This window comes from Ascaphus truei, chromosome 3 (genome assembly GCF_040206685.1).
Source record: "Ascaphus truei isolate aAscTru1 chromosome 3, aAscTru1.hap1, whole genome shotgun sequence".
Taxonomy (NCBI): Eukaryota; Metazoa; Chordata; class Amphibia; order Anura; family Ascaphidae; genus Ascaphus; species Ascaphus truei.
Window position 1 is genome coordinate 374,216,733 of NC_134485.1, and position 20,854 is coordinate 374,237,586.

Genomic DNA, 20,854 nt, shown 5'->3' on the forward strand with positions numbered 1-20,854 from the left:
TGCTCAATGATCAATTTGAGGGTGCGGAGCTCCCTAGGGAATTGGATAGTACTGTATAAGCTGAAGCTTTAAGAACAAATCCGTTTTTATCCATCTTTCGTTAAGGGTCACTACATATCCACCTTTTGAGAAATTTGTTGAAAGGGATTTGCTCCTCCTTGCTGGTGGTTATAGCTTTGAGGTTTGCCCTCTTCAATATAATTACAAACAGAGTAATTTAACCAAGGCTGAAAAACTAGCCGTAAACTCCTTGAGGGAGAATAAAAATTTGGTGATTGAAGGAGCGGATAAGGGTGGGGCCATTGTGGTGCAGCATAGGAGGGACTACCATGGGGAGGCTTTACCCCAACTTTGTGATACTTCCTCCTATGCTGTACTAGGTTCTGACCCTACCCGTCCTTATCTTAGAGATCTGCAAAATCTGCTTGAAGAGGGAAAACTGTTGGGGATGTTGAATGAAAAAGAATTGGATTTTTTATTTAGACGTTATCCGACTCCCCATTTTCTACCATCTCCCAAAGATCCACAAGACGTTGGTCTCCCCTCCCCACTTTTGACCTAAAAGTGAAATGACCCTAAAAAGTTTGCTTGAAATAACTTAAAAAATGAAAAAGCCCCCAACGAACCTTGCAGCAAATAAATTGTGAAATAGAAACTTCGGTGAAATTTTTGCAGGTTTGAAAAGAAATAGAAAAGTTTGTCTGAAAATTCTCAGAACTTTGGCACATTCCCCCATTACTACCAATTATTCCACGGTGGTGGCGCTTTGGGCTGCATGATTACACGGTGTGAATATGTGCTTGTTCCATTAGATTTTACACCATCACATCTCTGCCGTGGAGAAACTTGCCTTGACTACGACTGGCTGCCCTCTGGTGATTCAATGCAAGAATTTTCGGGTGGTGCACTTCATCGTTCCTCGAGAGAGGGATTGTCATGACATTTACAACTCGCTCTTACAACTCTCCAAGCCAGGTAGGAAAATTAGCCACACAACCTCCACACTGTGAAAATAGTCCGCTCAGGGTGACATCTACTGAAATACTAAAAGTCTATTAGTAACGAATTCCAGACTATCCCCCACTGGGAGAGGTGCAAGAGATCTATACAAAATAAATGTGGCAGAGAGGCGCAAACGCAACTACAGCTCAACCCCGTTACATTAAATTCTTTATTGCTAACGAACACACACACACACACACACACACACACCCTGATGAAGCAGGGAGAGGAGAGAGCTGCAGATGCTGGTAAGTCCTCGGGAAACCCTGATCACGGCGGACATTTTTTCCCCCGTGATCCTGGTTATAACACGGTCTCATTATGTGGACCCCGAGCACAGCGTTATAACGGGGTTCAGCTGTATTTATAAAGGTGCACTCAAGTGGGTTGATAACATAAGGTTGAAGTGCAAAGGTGACATGTATGTGTAAAAACTACCATACCCACTTCCTTTCTCCCCCCCCCCGCACCAATTCTACCAACTAATTAGAGTACACGTTAGACCATGTTTTTTTTATCTACTATTGTGTTCAGTCACTTTATTTTAAGTTGTGTATTAAAATTTACATTTTAACACATACATGTCACCTTTGCACATCTACCTTTATGTTATTATCAACCCACCTGAGTGCACCTTTATAGATAGGTGTCTTTGTGCCTCTGCCACATTTACCAGGTAGGAAAATCTTCAGTGTGTCCAACATTTGAAGCACGTAGCAAATTACTGTATATTGGTCTTTTCAGATGTAACTAACTGAATAATTTTTGTGCATCAAAGTTATAACCCAACTTAACCCCACTTAAAAACATATGTTGAATTTGCAATAAAGTGACGGTAATTAGGCATATACCACCATCTCTGTCATTCTCACGAGAATTCAAGTTGTGGTGTTAGGAACTTTTTACATTCATGTAGAAAGGTCCTAATGGATAGATTACGGGTAACGCAAATATACAATTAATTGTGCTTTTGCTGGGTGCTAATTAGGTATGAAACCTGAGTGATAGCAGTGGCACTGTAAATATTGTTCTACATCAACATTGCTCCCAATTATTGATCTACTGGAGAATTTCACAATAGAATAAGTGATCAGAATGAAAGGTTAAAACATTTGTATTCCAGCTAAGGGTACCTGTGCAGTGACAGGGTAGCACCCCATCATGTAATGTGTAAGCAAGGCGTGCCAGTTTGCGTGCAAAAGGTGAAGAAAGAAATGGAGCAATTGAAAGCTTATATATGTGGCAGATGTTAACCAGGATTTCTCTCTTCCTATCAGGGCGATATGAGGATCTGTATGCATTCTCCTACAACCCAAAACAAAAGGAGTCGGAGCGAGTGGTCGGCTGGCAGCATATCGACCTGAAGGCAGAATATCAGCGCATGGGCGTGCCAAACTCTCACTGGCAACTGTCAGATGTTAATCGAGACTACAAGGTAGAGTACCAATGCTTCTAAATAAGATGGCATCATACAGCATATAAACGGGATCCGTTACAGGTACCTCCCTTTTAAAAAAAAAAAAAAAAAATAATAAACCAACATGAACATTACTCTCAATTATAGGCTAAAGCTGTTAAATTCCGGGCATTATTGAATCCCTGCTCTACGACTGGTCAAAAGTCTGGGCATTATCCATTCAGCAATGGGCCGGAATTGTTGGCACCCTGCCAAGTTTTTCAGCTAATTAGCTTGGAGTTCTCATACACAGAGTGAGAGCAGCTCTCGGACAGGGGAGGTGACTGGATAGGAGGCAGCAGCAAGGCACTGACTCCTCCCCCACCCTGTCGGCAGAGAGCTCCGTGTGTGTGTGTGTGTGTGTGTGTGTGTGTGTGTGTGTGTGTGTGTGTGTGTGTGTGTGTGTGTGTGTGTGTGTGTGTGTGTGTGTGTGTGTGTGTGTGTGTGTGTGTGTGTGTAAGAAAAAGCACATATTTAGCCATTAATAGTAATAATCCCCTCAGAGCAGGGCATTACTGGCCTCGGCTTTGCTCGGGCCTTCAACTCTTCAAGCCAGTAATGCCCTGTTCTTCTGGGATTAGTATTCCTTAATTGTTGCATGGGAGACTTCCCCATATTTTTTTACTGAGAGAAGCAGAGTACTGTAACACAATTAATGATGCATCGCCTTGCACTCACGTCATTGGAAGTCGAGGCATGATAGGAGACAGGCAAAACAATGCACGCTGTTCTACGTGACATGGCATTCTTTGTTCTCCCAGAGCAGTCGCAATGTGAACAGAAGAGGAAGAAATATGGGGTTCGCAGCCATGTGATTGTTACACACTTTGGTGTTGAGTCTTCAGGCACCCTAAGAGTTAATGCATTACTGACTGCGTTACTGGGCGTCTCGCTGTATTTCTTCTGTGAATTCGAAAGGCAGAATTTCACCCCTTTGCCACCAGAGAGGCCGCCCATGCTTTGCGGGATTCCTAGCACTTGTTTTGTGCCCGCAGACTGCCTGCCTCCCATTTATAGGATTTATTTTATCTGTAAAACTGCAGGAGAGGGAACAGCACGTACACTGTTATCTCCTCATTCTGTCGATATAATGCTTTCTGCACGTTTCCTGGTAATGATTTAATTGTCTGAAACCAGACAGTGAGATGATATCCGCTGCTGGCTTTCCTTCTTTTTTTTCTTTCTGTGTAACTTAGGAAACCAGTTCCCTCCAGTTGCTCAGAAAACTACTGATTTCTGGGCTGTTCTGTACCAAATCCCCCACAAGAGACTGCACTGATTCCCTTAAATATGGGAAGCTGTGCGTCTTCTACTTCTAAGATAGAAGGGGCGGATGGAGGGGCTGTTTGTGAGTGTGTTTTATAAGGAGGTGTGCGTGTTGGGCACATTTATTCTATATTTAGCCGTCGCCAATCAGAGCAGGGCTCATCTGGCTGATGATGTCAGAGAAAGGGGCCTGGCTATCTGCAGGGAAGGCTCCGCAGAGTCTGAAAGAACTGTTGGGGCCTTTTCCTCTGCCCCTCCTTGCTACCAAATGGCCCGACACCTCGACATCCTGGATTCCCTTTGAGGCCAGATGGCTAGGCAGACATCATGTCTCCTATGCAAATGCTTAGGCTGACTGCATGGATTTTTATACATACAGTATAACACCCTATGGACCATACTTTATTACAGCATACATTTTGGGGTACCTCATATTTGGTTGGGTCATCCACACACCCAATACAGGCCCTGGGACACCTTGGCACTAATTGGGATACCCCCACTTAACCTAGGCATTCCCTCCGCTACAGAGATACTTTTCATCCCTGTGCCTCATTTTACTGTGCACAAAGCATATGTTTTAAAACACACTGTTCAATAAAATATACACTTTACAAATATCCTAAGTCTGTGGGTTATGGGAAATAGAAGAAGCTGCACGTTATTTCTTACTAGCCGTATTCCCCACACTCTAAACAATAAACGTAGGGCTGGACCTTTAAAAGTCACCTCACAACCTCATAGATGATTGGAGTACCCCCCAGAACCTCTATAGTGGTTCTGGGTGACCTGGCATTAACTGGGTATCCCCATTAACCTAGGACCCCTTGACTGTTTCAGGGCCACCTCACATCCCTATGCCCCTTTTACCTTTCTGGTCTGTACTGAAGCAGGAAACCCCTAGTGGTGAGTAGCGAAAGCGTTTTCAAGGGGAGATAGTACCGAGACAGTGTCTACATGCATCCAGGAATCTACCTGATTCCTGGGTACATTTTTTAGGGGAACCAGCAACCCTGGGCCCTGACTAGATAGACATATTCTGACAACACTTTCTCTGCAACATCCCCCCCCCCCCCCTTCTTTGAAACTCCTACAACAGCAATCTCTGCTTGTTGGCACTCCTGGAAAGGTAAAAACACATACAATACTTTATTACTACACATTACAGGTTATGCATGTACAAACCCTGGGCTCCATAGCTGACACTCTATAAACCCAACACACATCAGGGGTAACCAAACGGGATTAAACCTTTATTTGATAGCCTGGCTGCCCCCTACCGTCACAAGCACCCCTTCCCTAATTATATATTTAAATCTACGAGGTGATGCCTGTAAAGTGACCGATATAAAATGTAGGTTTTAATAGCATAGTTTACAATGCTGCTTTAACAAAAAGAGACATCATGACTGCCTCTTTGCATCATCATCATCATCATCATTCATAGTACTAATTGATGTAGTATGTCAACTATAGGACAGGTTTAAGCTTCACAAGAAGGGCGACACAACACCCCAATTTCTAATGAAAAAGTTTAGGCTATTGTTTATCTTTCTGTTTTTGTTTGCAGGTATGTGATACTTACCCGAGAGAACTGTATGTCCCAGTAATTGCCAGCAAGCCCATTATTGTGGGAAGTTCAAAGTTCAGAAGCAAAGGAAGGTTCCCAGCGCTATCATATTATCACCACGAGAAACAGGTATCTATATATTGCATTTCACTACAAGAACATTCCTGTAACAGAAGAGGCAGTTAATATACGGGCTGGGAATATATATTTGTGAGCTGTAAGAGTAGTGTGGGCTTTGTCATGAACACTTTTTGTCTAGGTGTCTAGTGTAATTGTATATGTAGCAATGAGACTTTCTTTCTCGATCTTCTCTGAACGGCTTGATAATTATGCTGATGTCATGTTAGCATAATTGCAGCCAAACTGTCTTTGTATCAAGGCAAGTTTGGAACATGGAGCCTTTCTCTTGAATTTATTGCTTGTTCCTGTGTGCCAAAAATCTCTGCCAGTTCTGTCTCTCCTTCACACACTTGTGACAAAATGGCACCTGAAAATGTTTTATTTAAATAGAAGCTGAAAGTGTTTCTCTTTCTGCTCAGATGTAATACAGCAACGTGGGAAACTGTAGACTTGTAGTGTCACTCACGAAGTGGGATTAAACGTTTTAGCGAGTGGTATCACTAAATAGAAATAGCTTCACTAAGGCCTCTTACTGTTTGTGTGTGTGTGTGTGTGTGTGTGTGTGTGTGTGTGTGTGTATACATACATACATACACATACATACACACACACACACACATACATACACATACATACACACACACATACATACACACACACACACACACACACATACATACACACACATACATACATACATACATACACATACATACACACACATACATACACACACATACATACACACACATACATACACACACATGCATACACACACATACACACACACACATACACACACATACACATACACATACACACACACACACACACGAAATCACTGCACTCTTCGTATTAAGGAAGGGTGTCGGTGCTAGATAGAATGGGTGTCGGTGCTAGATAGAAAAAAAAATATCCAACTTGAAGAAAAGACCACAATGGTATCATCTGCACCAGACAGAATTAATGCAAAATAGAGGATCTTTATTGACCCATAACACACAGGAGCCCGATGTTTCGGACCCCAAAGGGACTTTTGTTTAGGGGTTACCTCACCAAGTGAAAATCACACTTTAAATACACAAATTTAGCACCAAGGGAGAAACACAGGGTGGGAGGTGGAGGGTGTTAACTAGCAACATGTAAGAATACAAATTAGCATACATAGAACAAGACATTTAAAAATGAAAGAGAAAGACTTCTATAACTTGGCACCCATGACAACCATTGGAACAGAAGACAAAGTTATCACTGGACATATGGCTCAAAAAGATTCACACAAAAAAATATCTCAACAATTATGCGCACCATAGCAGTAGTCCTTCAGTGCACAGGATAGCTCAATGCACACAATCCTTAATCAATTAGTCCTTGCCTATATGGCAATTGGACAGAATAGTATCTCTGAAATGTCCCTCGCAGTGCAAGTCTCATCAGCGTGAGCCTATATAGATAATAAAGGTGTCATTCCTCGTGAAATTGTATTACTAGTTAATCCACCTCTGTCCAAGTGTGTTAACCCCATCATGAAACAGAGCGTCTAATCTACTTGGGCTGCATATGAGCTGATTAGGTTCAGGTGATAAAGGAGGGTATACATACAGATTAACATGTTAATTCACAGGGATAACTCCTAAATAGCACAGATTTGCTTGTATGCAATAGCTGTAGATATTTATAAACCAGAAGCAGAGGTTCACTTCCCAGGGAGAACATAGGGTTAAGTGCAATAAAAGGACCATAAAGCATATCAGAAATCACACATCATGCTGTTGGGTTCACTGAAATATTAGACATGGCGACAGGCAGAAGTAACGCACAGTATATTACACTGAAGAACACAGCCTAAACGGGCTTCATAATTCAAGATCTCATGGGTAAATATAAAGGCATATATCTATCTGGGAGTCAACCCACGTTACTGGCAAGTGCACAATTTATATGTGAAAAAGGCCCTATGGGTTTGTACATCCTTTTATACATCGTCTCCCGATGGTTGTGTTTATCAACCCTAGATCCATAGAAACAGCTGCTATCGGCGAGGTGCTTGATGGTATCCATAGCAAGGAAGTCTCATTAGTCTCTGCGTCACCATGGGAAATGTATCATGCTTTAGTTATTAGTTAGAACTTAAAGGATGAATTTACAAGTAGTCCATAGTACAGCATAAAAAAAATCCATACAAAACAATTGTGAAGTTATCAATCCTGTAACAAAGTCCAGCTGGAAATCCTCGCATAATCAATGCTACTAATCTGTATACCCCACCGCAAAAATGGTTGGAAACAAAAAAAAATAATAATTTATATCCATTTACAAAAAGCGTGAAAGGTTGAAGTCCTCATTTAATCCAAGCGGTGTCCTAGTTTTGTGTGAGAATATCCATCGGGCCTCTCTCTGTAGCAACATTTGATCTCGGTCTTCTCCTCTGCAAGGTTTGGGTATATGGTCAATAGGCATGCATTTGAAAGCTAAAAATGTTTAGCTACAGGTTGATGTTTTAGATTCCCCGCGGCACCAATAGGTCTGTAAAGCTAGTTTGATAGAAGACCTATGTTGTGCTATTCTTTCTTTGAGTTTACGCGTAGTTTTACCAATGTGTATCAGGTCGCAAGGGCATTAGATCAATTATATCACATACTGTGAGTCACAATGAGCCTTTTCCTTATTTTGATCAATTTACCAGTCTGTGGATGATTACATCCTCTGCCAGATATTAGATGCTTACAGTTAACACATCTGGTGCATGGGTCAGCTCCTGCCCTGGTACTCAACCAGTTCCCTGCCTCTGATTTGAGCCACCTGTGCTGAAGCGGGGATATCCTGAAAACCTGTCCTGTTTGGGGGGTTGAATGACTGGAGTTGGGCACCCCTGGGTTAGCGTGATAGAGGGTAAAGCGGTGTTGAGGAGTAGGAAGTAGCAGCAAGATTTAGCCAGATCATCAGTGTGAATAGAGAAAGAGAGGGAGGCGTCAAATGTATCACCTATGCAATGTGCTTTATTGACTGGAACGATGGTGCTGATGCTTACAGAAGCATGAAGATGAAGATGATATTGGGTGAGGTTTAGGAGAACATTTTAAGATCTCCATATTTAAGTTTGAGAGGGTGGGGCACCATCTATACTATAGCTGAGAGGCAATATCCTTAAAGTCAGTAAACAAACTTGCAGTGTCCTTATCCCATGTAACATACCTATCAAAACGGATTCAAATCGCTACATAATGACACAATACTGCAGGAGTGCACTATTTGTAGCTGTATGTCAAGCCTCCATAATAACCTGCTGCAGGCTGCTCTTATGGGCTACTATTTGTTTTATAGCAAGATGTACTTCCAAGTACAGCATAGTAACAGAACTACATATGTCACACCATACCTCACTATATCTATCTTTTATAATACTAGAAAATACTCTATATGATTAATGAAATACGCTGCGAGAGTGCGAGACATACATGTACGAGTTCTGTCACTACTGCAACTGAAATATATATTAACTGGGACTGACCCCTTCATGCTCTCATATCTGTACAATCTTTTTGCAGGGAACGTTTTTTCTTGCCACACAGTCGTTTTCCATGGTATTTACCCAAGCATATTAAAATAAGTTATTTTGTGCGTACTTTGTCGGTGAATACATAGCTTAGTAAAGTGTTCTCCTTGGGAATAAATTAGACACCCCAGGTTTAGGAATAGCCAATACATTTATTGATGCTTATTGATATAGGAGCTCAAAATCTGGTCCCTGAGGAGAGACATCTATCATACAGGGGTAATTAGATATGCTTTAGGTTTATTACAGATTGCGCTATCAACTTGCATTTCCCACCATTTATTAAATGAGTCACGAATGGTGACAATAAATTGGCAGGAACTTTTAATCACTATAAATAATTGGTTGTTGCATAACCCAACTCATTTCCGGTCCTGTCTTTCCTCTGGTCAGGCTGCCATTTGTAGATGTAGCCAGCCTTTGTCTGGCTTTAGTGCCAGGTGTTTGGAGGATGAACACATGCTTCAGTCTATCAGTAAGGCCAATCCAGTGTGTCGGTCCATGTACGTCATGGACACGCGGCCAAAGGTAGGTTATTCATATTTCTATCTGTTACATTAGTATTACATATTAACTCGTACTACAGCGGTTATTTAAATAAGCGTATAATTAGGGATTCATATCAACAATGGGGTGGTGGGCCATTCCAAGTGGGCCCTTCCTTTTCCGGCCCCACGTGTATATCGTAAAAACATAGAAACACAGAATTTGACGGCAGAGGAGAACCACTTGGTCCACCCTGCCTGCCCATTTTCTTACTGCCGTTAAACTTTAGACCTCATTTAAAAATGTACACACACACACACACACACACACACACACACACACATATAGTGAAGAGATGACCACGGCGCAATAGGGAAGAGAACAGGAATGTGAAAAAATATATAAATCGACACTATATTGGAACAATAATGAGGCACTTTAGTTGATGGGGATCCTGAAAAACAATGTCACTATATCCAACTGGAAAAGGGAATTGTAACTGCATTCATTTAGACTGTAGATCGTATCAATATAGAAGGAATAATGAAGGTAAATAACCAATATATTAAGATTCTAAAAATCACTTTTATTATAAAACTTCCTCAAGTACAAAAATAAAAAACATCAATGTTTTGTTGAGAGAGGATAACACTGAATATAGTTGGAATAAATGTCCCAATTTGTATCTAAGCCTTTAAAAAGACTTTGAACAACCTGTTAGATCCGTAGGGAAAAGTTCCTATAGTATAGGATATAATTCACACAGAAATTACAATCGAAGTGCGTCTCCTTACCCTCCGTGTGTCTGTCCCAAGCATTTGTTTATTCCCTTACTGTATTGGCCTCTACCACCTCTGTTGTGGACCATATAGCCGCTCCTCTTTGCATAATCTCTTATTTATGTCCTTCTGGAGATACGGTCTCCAGAACTGAAAACCTAATTGTAGATGAGGTCTTACCGATGATCTGTAAAGTGGCATCACCACCCCTCTCTTTCTGCTGTTAATACCTCTCCCTATACATCCTAACATCCTGCTGGATTTCGCCATTGCTTTGTTACATGATTTGCCTATTTTTAAGTCAGCTGAAATAATGGCTCTGAGATCCCCTTATTCTATAGCAGTTGACATCATGGTGTCATTATTTCTGTATTCTGTCTTTGCATTTTAATGATTGAATTTGCAACATTCTTGCATCTATCCCCTAATCTATTTATCTACCTACATTTTAATAATAGTGGTGTATCCCCAACATTTCTTCAGTACCATATATGTGAAACGTTGTATCTCAGAGAGATGTTGGTTACAGTACATCTATCGTGAGCCTTGATTTGCAAGTGTCTGTGCACTACTCAAATGTTTCTACTGTTATTATGGTTGAATCACGTCAGACTGGATCTATCCTTGCCCTGAAGATACCCTGGGACTGGGGGGTTTCAGCTCAAAGTTGCCATACAGACAGGAATCAGTGAATAAGGACTTAGGCCTCGGGCATGGTGCCTCGGGCCGCGCTGATCCGCGCTCCTGCTCTGCCTCGCCTGCTCAAACTGGGGCTTTTTTGTGTCCTGGCAGGCGAGGCAGTGAGTGCGCTTTGTGGGCGGGGCGAAGTCGAGGTGGAGCGGAGGTGTGGCGGGAGGCGAGGCTAGTCCCTCGCTTCCATTGGATGTGAGCGGTCACGTGACCGCTCCCCCGCTCCCCTGAGAGGCAAATTTTAAATTTGCCTGTCTCCTCAGAATTTCTCCGCCTCTGCACGCATGCGGAAGCAGCTGCTAAAGCAGCGCTGATGACAGAAGCAGGGGGTAAGTGAATCTGCTCAGCACGGCTCAGCACGGCCTGCTGTACTATGTCCCAGGCCTTATTGGAGTGATTGGTTAGTTTTCTTTTAATGAATGATCTCTCCCATTATTTTCGTAGCTTAATGCCATGGCTAATAGAGCTGCTGGTAAAGGATATGAGAATGCAGACAACTACTCGAACATCAAGTTTCAGTTTGTTGGAATTGAAAACATTCACATTATGCGATCCAGTCTGCAGAAACTTTTAGAAGGTATGTCTTAAACCTCTCCAAAAGTCTGTTCATACCATGCCTATGATTGTGGTGTCTGAGTGACAAGGAACTGACGGTGGAATTGAACCAGGTTCCCCTGATTCAAACTCGTGTCATTGTTTACAGAGTCAGTGTCTTTACTCGCTGAGCCGCTGCTCTAGTACTATTTTCAATGTTCCACAATGATTTGTTTCATACAAACTACAGCTTCACAATAGTGTAAGAAATGAACATTTCTCACAGAAAACTCCCAGTGAATATCTCATGACATCAGCATCTATGTTACTTGGATCGTTATTGAGTCTTCCTTTTGACAGATGAGCTGAATATTATTAAACATATTATTGTAAAACATCACTGTACTAATCATACTCCTGAACTGAACAACGCTGTATACACTTTGTTAATGTTATCATACAGTATTCGGGTCATATAGCAAAGGAAATGTTGTTTTCTAATCTCTTCTAATTGAGGCAGTTCACTTCCAGAATAACCATGTTAATGTTGCAATCATAGAGGCGGTAAAGACGTAAGGGGGAAGGAGAAATGTATTTATAAAGTATATCATAGCTCTTTAAAAAGTGAGGGGATGAGTAGCGTATAATAGCTCACTAGAGCCAAGCCAACATGGTTCTACAAAGTAGCATCTTATTGCAGCATTACTCCCTAAAAGTGTAAACCGCCAATGGAAACAATGTACAATATATGCACTAGGCTGGTCTCTGGTCTCTGTATCCTTTGCAGCATTTTTACACAGTATATCATTGGATTCCGCATGCAATAAAAACTTATTCAAGAATTACCATAGCATACACCACATGCTAGCATCTATTTATTGTTTAACCAATAGACAAGTGCATTGGCTTCTTTCCCCATGTTATAGCATGGCCACTTTCTTGCTTTCTTTTTATGTCCTGTAGAATGTTTTCTTGCTGATAACGTGATCTCAAGTTATTTGGATCAATGGAAGGGTTAAACGTGCGTAGTGGTTGATATACAATGCAGTTGTATACCATAGTTTAATACAGATCTTTTAACGCAACAATCCCCTTCAGAAGCCCATATAAGTTTAACTCCTATGATGTTGGTGTCTTGCCCCTTGAGCATGTCCTGCTCCGTTTTAGTTAAAAACAATGATTTTAATCTGTAGTGTCTGAGGTTACCATGGTAACCATTATACTGCGCTGGCTCGGGGGAGGGCTCAATTTATCCCCCCTGACACTTAATATTTCAAAATCTTATATCTCCCGAAAGGGGCATCGTGTTTTTAAAATAGCAAGGAGACATCTATTAAAGTAGCCGTGCGGCCTGTTGCTTTTAAAGGGAACACACCATGGCCCATACAGCTCAACCCCCTTATAACGCTGTGCTTGGGGTCCAAAGAATCACATTGCGCTATAAGCGGATCGCGTTAGAAATAATGTACAATTGTATGCATTGTACAATAAAGTATTTAAGATACCAATAATCGTGTTGTAAAGTCTTCATAAATACGAAAATTTGGATCCTTGCTTGCATCGCGTTATAAGCGGATTCGCGTTGTAACGGATCGCGTTATAACGGGGTTGAGCTGTATTTATGAAGCTGTTTCATACAACACATTCTAGTGCTGGAAGATACATTATGGATCTTTCTAGTGTATGGGCCAGAAGGTGTCTTATGGAGCAGCACTGCTTAGTGAATATGGGCACACATCTGCGATGGTATTGTTAGTTTTGGTAAAATGATTAACTTTTGTGCCTTTTTGTTTTCAGTTGGTGGGACAAAAGGCTCGTCGGTCAACGACTTCTACAATGGCTTAGAAAGTTCAGGATGGCTTCGCCACATCAAGGCTGTGCTGGATGCCTCCGTCTGCTTAGCCAAGGTACATCATACTAAATACTGTTATATTAAATATATTTATTATTATTTATTTTTATTACTTATATATTGATTTGATCAACATTTACTACTGTAGCTGTTGATCCCCAAATCTACACATTGCCATACTTTCTTGCTTGGCAGTGCTTTGTAGGCCCCTCTGGCATTTAGGGGGTTAATTCCACTCCACCTTTTGTATCCCCTCTCCTAGGTTTTCCCGTGACCGCCCCACGTTTTTTGTTTTTTTACGTTATATTTGTAATCATTTTTTTTTTTAAGTGAAACTTCTTTCGTGGCACTGCCATCCACAAAAATCTCATAGGGGAAGAAACTGAAAATGGTCACAAAAAAATAACGGAAGTGACTGCGCATGTGCAGAATTGTATTCTGCGCATGTGCAGAATTGTATTCTGCGCATGTGCAGAATTGTATTCTGCGCATGTGCAGAATTGTATTCTGCGCATGTGCAGAAACGTTGCACGAGTAGGGCCCGACACTCCGGACCACAGTACCGCTGTGTCCAAGTGCTTCCGGGAGCACAGGGCCTGTGTCCGTGACCAGCTCCCTGGGGCCTCTTGGCCGGGGTGTGAATTGGAAACAGGGCCAAGGTCCCGGCCCTAGGCTCCCACACATTCACCTTGTAGGCCCTGTAGCCAGGACGTGCGGTGCAGCACCGGCACACGGCTGCATGAGTTCCGGCTGAACCTCACCGTGCCGAGTGGCTGCCCCGTCATGGTGTTCCCTGGAGTGCTCACTGCGGAGGACACGGTGGCAGAGGGGCGTCGTCATGGCACCCATGCCGCCCTAATAACCCAGGAGTCTGCGCTTTATAACGCGCTTGCTTGGCGCACACACCCTTTTTTTTCCTGGCAGCTAAGGTCTTACAAGTTAGGGCCATTCGTTCTGTGGGGGAAACAAGTAGTCTAATGGTTGATATGACTGCGATATACACACATCCTGGGGTAAATAGGACCTTTTAGGGCTGTTACATTCATTCTGGTGACCCATTAACTGACTGATTTAAAGTAAAATGTTACTTGTTACAAAGGTAAGAGAAAATATGCATGATGAAGAGACATATTAATGATTGAAAATCTGGGATTTTTACTAAATACTTCTCAAAAGTGATGATATATCTTCTCTAAAATGTAGATTATCAAGAGATATGGTGAACAGGTTAATATGTGAAACAGGTTCCTGGTCCAAAGAAATATCTGATTTCTGTTCACTGGTGTTACAAACGAACTGTTTCCCCCCCCCCCCCTGCTTTTAATCAGAATTAGATAAAAGTTGCATTGATTTTGTTTGCCTTTCCCTGTATCAGCTAGTACTTAATGCAATATTATTGGATTAATTTAATATTACTATTTTGCCAGATTAGGACGTTGTTGTTGCTTTCCCTTACTTTAACTGCTTTCACTGTGTGACTTTATCTTAATGTGAGCTGCGGTTGAGCTTACATCTGCACTATAGTGCTGCACCACAGTGTGACTCACCCCAGTTGTGTACTGGACTGCATTATTCTGGCATATGTTATGTGCATACTCCTCTGCTCATTATCCAACATGACTGTGTGACGCATTTATGAGAAGTCCACTGTGTGTTAGTACATGGGATTATCCCACGTGCAATGTTGGTGGCAGGTTCCATTTTGTCTTTGATTTTAGGAGGCTTGATTTCAGGGTTGAGGAAAGTACCATTGATCCCCCAGATCAATGGGAACGGGCCTGAAGAAGGGGCTCACCCCTCGTAACGTTGCCGCCCTCATTTCTCTGTTTACCAATGTCCTTATTGTCCTTTCCTCTCCTCCCTCCCCCACCTCCCTTCCTTCCCGTACCCTGTGTCCTCCGGTCACATTCTCATCAAGTGTCATTTGTGCAGGGTCTAGGGTCCCTCCTTGTCCCTGCTGCACCGCATTTCACCACACTTTATTCCTATTATTCCTATTGAGAGCTGTCTATTATATATACTTATTAATCCAATATTGTGTTACATTAAAGGTTGAACTCCGTGCAACCTGAGACCACACCAACTATGTAACTAAAAGGTTTTAGAGGTTTGTAAAAAAAAATAGAAATAAATCCACAGTGTAGGACATCAGGGATAGATTATCAGTAAAGTAACATGTTTAGGATTCTTTGCAACAAAAAAAATGTTGTGCATCAATGTTTATCTTGAAATGTAAACTACTGAAGGATCTGACCATTAAATGTGGAGTCAGGATGATAAAGCAAAGACAATTTGTGGGACTGCATCTTCTTGTAGTAGAATATGGTATTATTTCCTTATGTCTATTTTTCTTTTGCAGGCCATATACGTTGAGAGTGCCAGTGTGTTGGTGCATTGCTCTGATGGCTGGGATCGCACATCTCAAGTATGTTCTCTGGGATGCTTATTGTTAGATCCTTTTTACAGGACCATCAGAGGATTCATGGTAAGTTTTTAGCTGTAGCAGCTCATTCCGTGAGGCAATACAATACACTTATCAGCCAAACTAGCCCCACAACAAAGCAACACTTCCCTTTCTAAACATCCTAGTGCTGAGTTTGCCAATTAGAGTCGTGGCTCAACCTCAAGAACCAGTAAAAAAACGGCCTAAGATTTTTTTTTTTTTTATTAATATTATCCTTTTGAATTATGTTTACACTTTATATTTTTTTTTTAGATTTATCAAAAATGATATTGGCTCACAAACGATAATATCTGCCAGCACCATTTTTGTTGTGGAAGATCTGGTTGTGTTCGGGGTTCTATGTAACACAGCTTGGAGATCATTGAGCTAGAAGGATCCCTGGATTGAGTGGAAGCTTTCAGAAGTTTCTTTTAGTCCAACTGCTCTGCACTGTGTTACATCCCCCCCCCCCAGAGGGACATGTGGGATCTCCAAACGTTAAGTACAGATGACACCTAGGAAGAGCTATTAGCTTGGATTATTAAAAGTTAGTAGAGCCAGCAAAATAACCAAAGGGCGCTTCTGATTTCCTTTAGGCTACAGGAAATGTTCATAGTTTGCGTGAATTGTTGTATCCAAACGACAACATACTGTAACCCAAATTATTTCTATTCACTTTATTCAATAGGTTTTAATTGAGAAGGACTGGATTGCATTTGGTCACAAATTTTCAGAGAGGTAAAAGCTTTCCCTCTAAGTCCTAACTATTATATATGCATTCTATTTCTTTTTTATAGTCAAAACTAACGACTGTGGAGTCAACCCCCACGTATAACACACACACAACACGGTATCCGCACACTGGTTCAGTCCCATGTAGGACCATATTGAAGTGACCGTACATAGTTTTAACAAACAATGTCAAATCGTTTTTCCTCAATGTGCTACAATTCCTTCATTAGCACCGTTTAGCTGTGCCAAGCTGATTTTGCTAGGTGCTAGCTTTCTAAACCACTGTATAAACAATCAATAGCATCCTTTCTAAGTGGTTTCCTTTTTGGTGTTTGGAAGGGATTATGGGGCATTAATAGCAAGCACCTATCTATAGCAGTATCGCTTGGGAATGGGTAGAAGAAGCCAATGTATATTGCAGAGTCATACGCATTGTTTTATACAGCAAAATATTCTGAATATACAGAAGTAGCAGACGCTATTCGCCCAGTTAACACGATCTGATGCATTAACACAAGCGCACTACTTAACGCACACGCTATTATTGTTTTCAGTGGTGATGCAATAGCTCCTTAACGCACGTGTTCTTTTTGGCGTTGTTTCTCATTACCACACGGTAAAAGGCTCCACTACATCTGTATACTGTTGCTTTTATTTGGTCTTCTGCATGCGAGAGAATAATTATCTTCACTTTTCATGGCAGAGGTGGACAATTGGACAGCGACTCAAAGGAGACCTCACCTGTGTTCACCCAGTTCCTGGAATGCGTTTGGCAACTGACGGAACAGTTTCCACGAGCCTTTGAGTTCAATGAAGCTTTCCTGCTTCAGATCCACGAACACGTTCACTCGTGCCAATTTGGAAACTTCTTGGGAAACTGCCAAAAAGAACGAGAAGATTTAAAGTGAGTAATATATACACACACCACACACCACACACCACACACCACACACCACACACACACACTAACTGCATTTCGGGCGAGTACTCATTCTTTTATCAATGTGAAAATGCTAAACGTCTAGATTGCCCCCCAAATATTTTCCATCTTGTGGAATTTGTCGGGTGTATTCGGTTCTTTCAGTAGTACAGTTTAGTTTATTGGTTAAGTAGAGAATAATATGCAACGATAATGTTTTAAGTATATTAAAAAGGTACTACAGTAGTTCATTGGTAGTGGGGCACAGAAATGTTTCTGCTTGTAATATGGTATAATAGAAAGTTCTCTTCCCTTTTCCTTTCACTTCACTCTTCTATTTTGATCTCCTAACTCACAATATATTGCTTAATTCACTAGCATTTGTAATAATTTAACGCTTGAGTGAAAATATAGTTAAAATTAAATGTAAATCTTGCTTGCGGGGTATGTTATTGGTTGTTCTTAGACTACCCAATGGTAGAATATAATTTAACAGCAAAACTAAAAAAAAACACAAGATCAACGCAAGTTCAAATTCGCTAAAACCCAACATTTCATTATTCATATCATTATGCCACATAAAAGCATGAACAGCTTTAACTATTCAAAATATTTAAATTAAATTGGGTTTGTTACGTATTTTGGCCAATGTATGATTAGCTTGCTCACCATGCCAGGGTAACCCCATGTCAGGATGTGTATGGTAAGCTTGCCCACCATGCCAGGGTAACCCCAGGTCTGGATGCGTTTGAAAACCTTGCTCACCATGCCAGGGTAACCCCAGGTCAGGATGCGTATGATAACCTTCCTCACCATGCCAGGGTAACCTCAGGTCAGGATGCATATGATAACCTTCCTCACAATGCCAGGGTAACCCCAGGTCAGGATGCTTGCTCATCTTGTGTTCTTTGCTTTTGACTTTTTTGGTCACATCTCAACAGCACTCCAGTGAATGATAATACATCGTAAGTATTGTTTGTACTGGGTGATGTTTCCATAACACATGGCACAACATCATTTAACCCGTGGGATGCCTGTGCCTACTAATGTATTGCAAAAGAATGCCTTAAGGCACCAGAGAGGTTAACATACAGCATAAACACCCAATAAATACAATATTTGCAAATGTATTAAGCCGTTCGTAGCCCAAGTGGCTAGCTAGTCATGGGTTGAACACTAAGTTTTGACTATATTACGTTTCCTATTTTTTAATTTTATTTATTACTAGCTGAGAGACCCGGCGTTGCCCGGGATGTAAATGCGTAATAGGTAGTATTATTTATAAATCGTGGAACAATAGGTGACTATTTGTTGTAAAGGTTGGATAATAATGTTGAAAAGAAAGATGGAATAAAATGTAATACGATGTTGTATAAAAATGGTTTATTGTAAACACACCACAGTACAATGTATATTTTGGTGACATAACAGATGTAAAAATGTGAGGCGTGTGTCCTGCTAGGGTGTGAGGCGGCACGTGGCGCGTGGGTTGTGAGTGCTGTCTGTGAGTGGGGGTCCTGCTAGGGTGTGAGGCGGCAGGTGGCGCGTGTGTTGTGAGTGCTGTCTGTGAGTGGGGGTTCTGCTAGGGTGTGAGGCAGTGGGTCAGTGATGTCGGTGCATAGGGGCGGGAGGCAGCAGGTGTGTGTGGCGGCAGGTATGTGTCGAGTGTGGCGGGTGTCTGTTGAGTGCGTGCAGCGGCTGTGAGGCGGTGGGTGAAAGGCAGAGGCGGCCGGAGTAAGGGCGGGTGAAAGACAGAGGCGGGTGGGCGCGAAAGCAGAGGCGGGAAGGGGTGGAGGAGGGGGGGAAGGGGTGGAAGGGTGGGAAAGGGGGGGAAAGGGGAGTGGGGGTGGGGAAAAGGGGAGTGGGGGTGGGGAAAAGGGGAGTGGGGGTGGGGAAAAGGGGAGTGGGGGGGGAAAGGGGAGAGGGGGGTGGAGAGCAGTGGGCATATGTATTGTCATAATTTATGTATGTGCATGTCCCCCCCCCCCCCCCCCCCCTCCGTGCGTCCGTCCCCCTGCTGGTTCGGCTGGTGGCCCGTTCCCCGTGACTCGCGGCTCGTTTCCCCCCCCCCCCCCGTTCCCTGTGACTCGCGGCTCGCCCCCCCCCCCCCCCCCCCCGTTCCCTGTAACTCGCCCCCCCCCGTTCCCCGTGACTCGCTCTCCCCCCCCCGGCGCCCGCTTTGTCCCCCGATGTGCCGTCTGGCTGAGTGAGGCGTGCAGGCGGCGGCAGGAAGCGCCCTGTGTGGGCCTGTGTGGGCCTAAGGCGCGAGGGTCCGGCTGAGTGAGGCGTGCAGGCGGCGGCAGGAAGCGCCCTGTGTGGGCCTGAGGTGCGAGGGTCCGGCTGAGTGAGGCGTGCAGGCGGCGACAGGAAACGCCCTGTGCACCGAAATAGGAGAGTTACTGGCGCCATAAGCTGAGACGGGACGCGCAGTGCTGTGACTTACCTGAGGGGGAGGTAGCGCCGGGGAGGTAAGGGAGCGGCTGGGGTAGGAAGGCCGCGCTTCCCGTCCGGAGCCGGTGCAGGGCGGCGCACGTGATGGTGTGTGTGTGTGTGTGTGTGTGTGTGTGTGTGTGTGTGTGTGTGTGTGTGTGTGTGTGTGTGTGTGTGTGTGTGTGTGTGTGTGTGTGTGTGTGTGTGTGTGTGTGTGTGTGTGTGTGTGTGTGGCCCGTCACTCCGCCTCAGGCCAATGAGAGGTGTGCGGGGGCGGGCGGCCCAAGGGACCAATGAGATTTCCCCCAGGGACACCGGACATCCAGGCAGGCATACAGTGCTTTCACTAATCACACTTGATTCCTCTCTCTCATTCTCCTCTCATATTCAAAACGTTTCTAAAACTTGTCGCTTTTTCCTCCGCAATATCACAAAGATACGCCCTTTCCTCTGTTACTCAACTGCTAAAACTCTGACTCAGGCCCTCATTCTCTCACGTCTCGATTACTGCAACCTCCTGCTGTCCGGCCTTCCTACCTCTCACCTGTCTCCCCTACAATCTATCCTAAACACTGCTGCCAGAATCACTCTACTCTTTCCTAAATCTGTCTCAGCGTCTCCCCTGCTGAAATCACTCTCCTGGCTTCCGATTAAATCGCGTATCTCACACTCAATTCTACTGCTCACTTTTAAAGCTTTACATTCTTCTGCCCCTCATTACATCTCAGCCCTAATTTCTCGCTATGCACCATCACGACTCTTGCGTTCTTCTCAAGGATGTCTTCTTTTTACCCCCTTTGTATCTAAAGCTCTCTCCCGCCTTAAACCTTTCTCACTTTCTGCCCCACACCTCTGGAATGCTCTTCCCCTCAATACCCGACTAGCCCCCTCGCTATCCACCTTTAAGACCCACCTTAAGACACATTTGCTTAAAGAAGCATATGAGTAGCACTGGATAATCATGGACACATGACACAAAGCTTGGCCTCCTGCAGACGCACTTACTAGTATTCCCTCCT

The 20,854-nt window shown here is 43.1% G+C and overlaps 1 protein-coding gene across 1 annotated transcript in view; it reads left to right on the plus strand.

Moving 5' to 3' along the window:
• The window catches only part of MTMR6 (myotubularin related protein 6), a 40,133-nt gene that overhangs the window by 12,213 nt on the left and 7,066 nt on the right, over positions 1-20,854 (plus strand). The window contains exons 3-11 of the mRNA XM_075592228.1: positions 813-975; positions 2,280-2,437; positions 5,295-5,423; positions 9,364-9,498; positions 11,370-11,502; positions 13,257-13,366; positions 15,671-15,796; positions 16,443-16,492; positions 17,190-17,390. Coding sequence (XP_075448343.1) covers positions 813-975; positions 2,280-2,437; positions 5,295-5,423; positions 9,364-9,498; positions 11,370-11,502; positions 13,257-13,366; positions 15,671-15,796; positions 16,443-16,492; positions 17,190-17,390 — 1,205 coding nt within the window. The remainder of the gene's footprint in view (positions 1-812; positions 976-2,279; positions 2,438-5,294; positions 5,424-9,363; positions 9,499-11,369; positions 11,503-13,256; positions 13,367-15,670; positions 15,797-16,442; positions 16,493-17,189; positions 17,391-20,854) is intronic.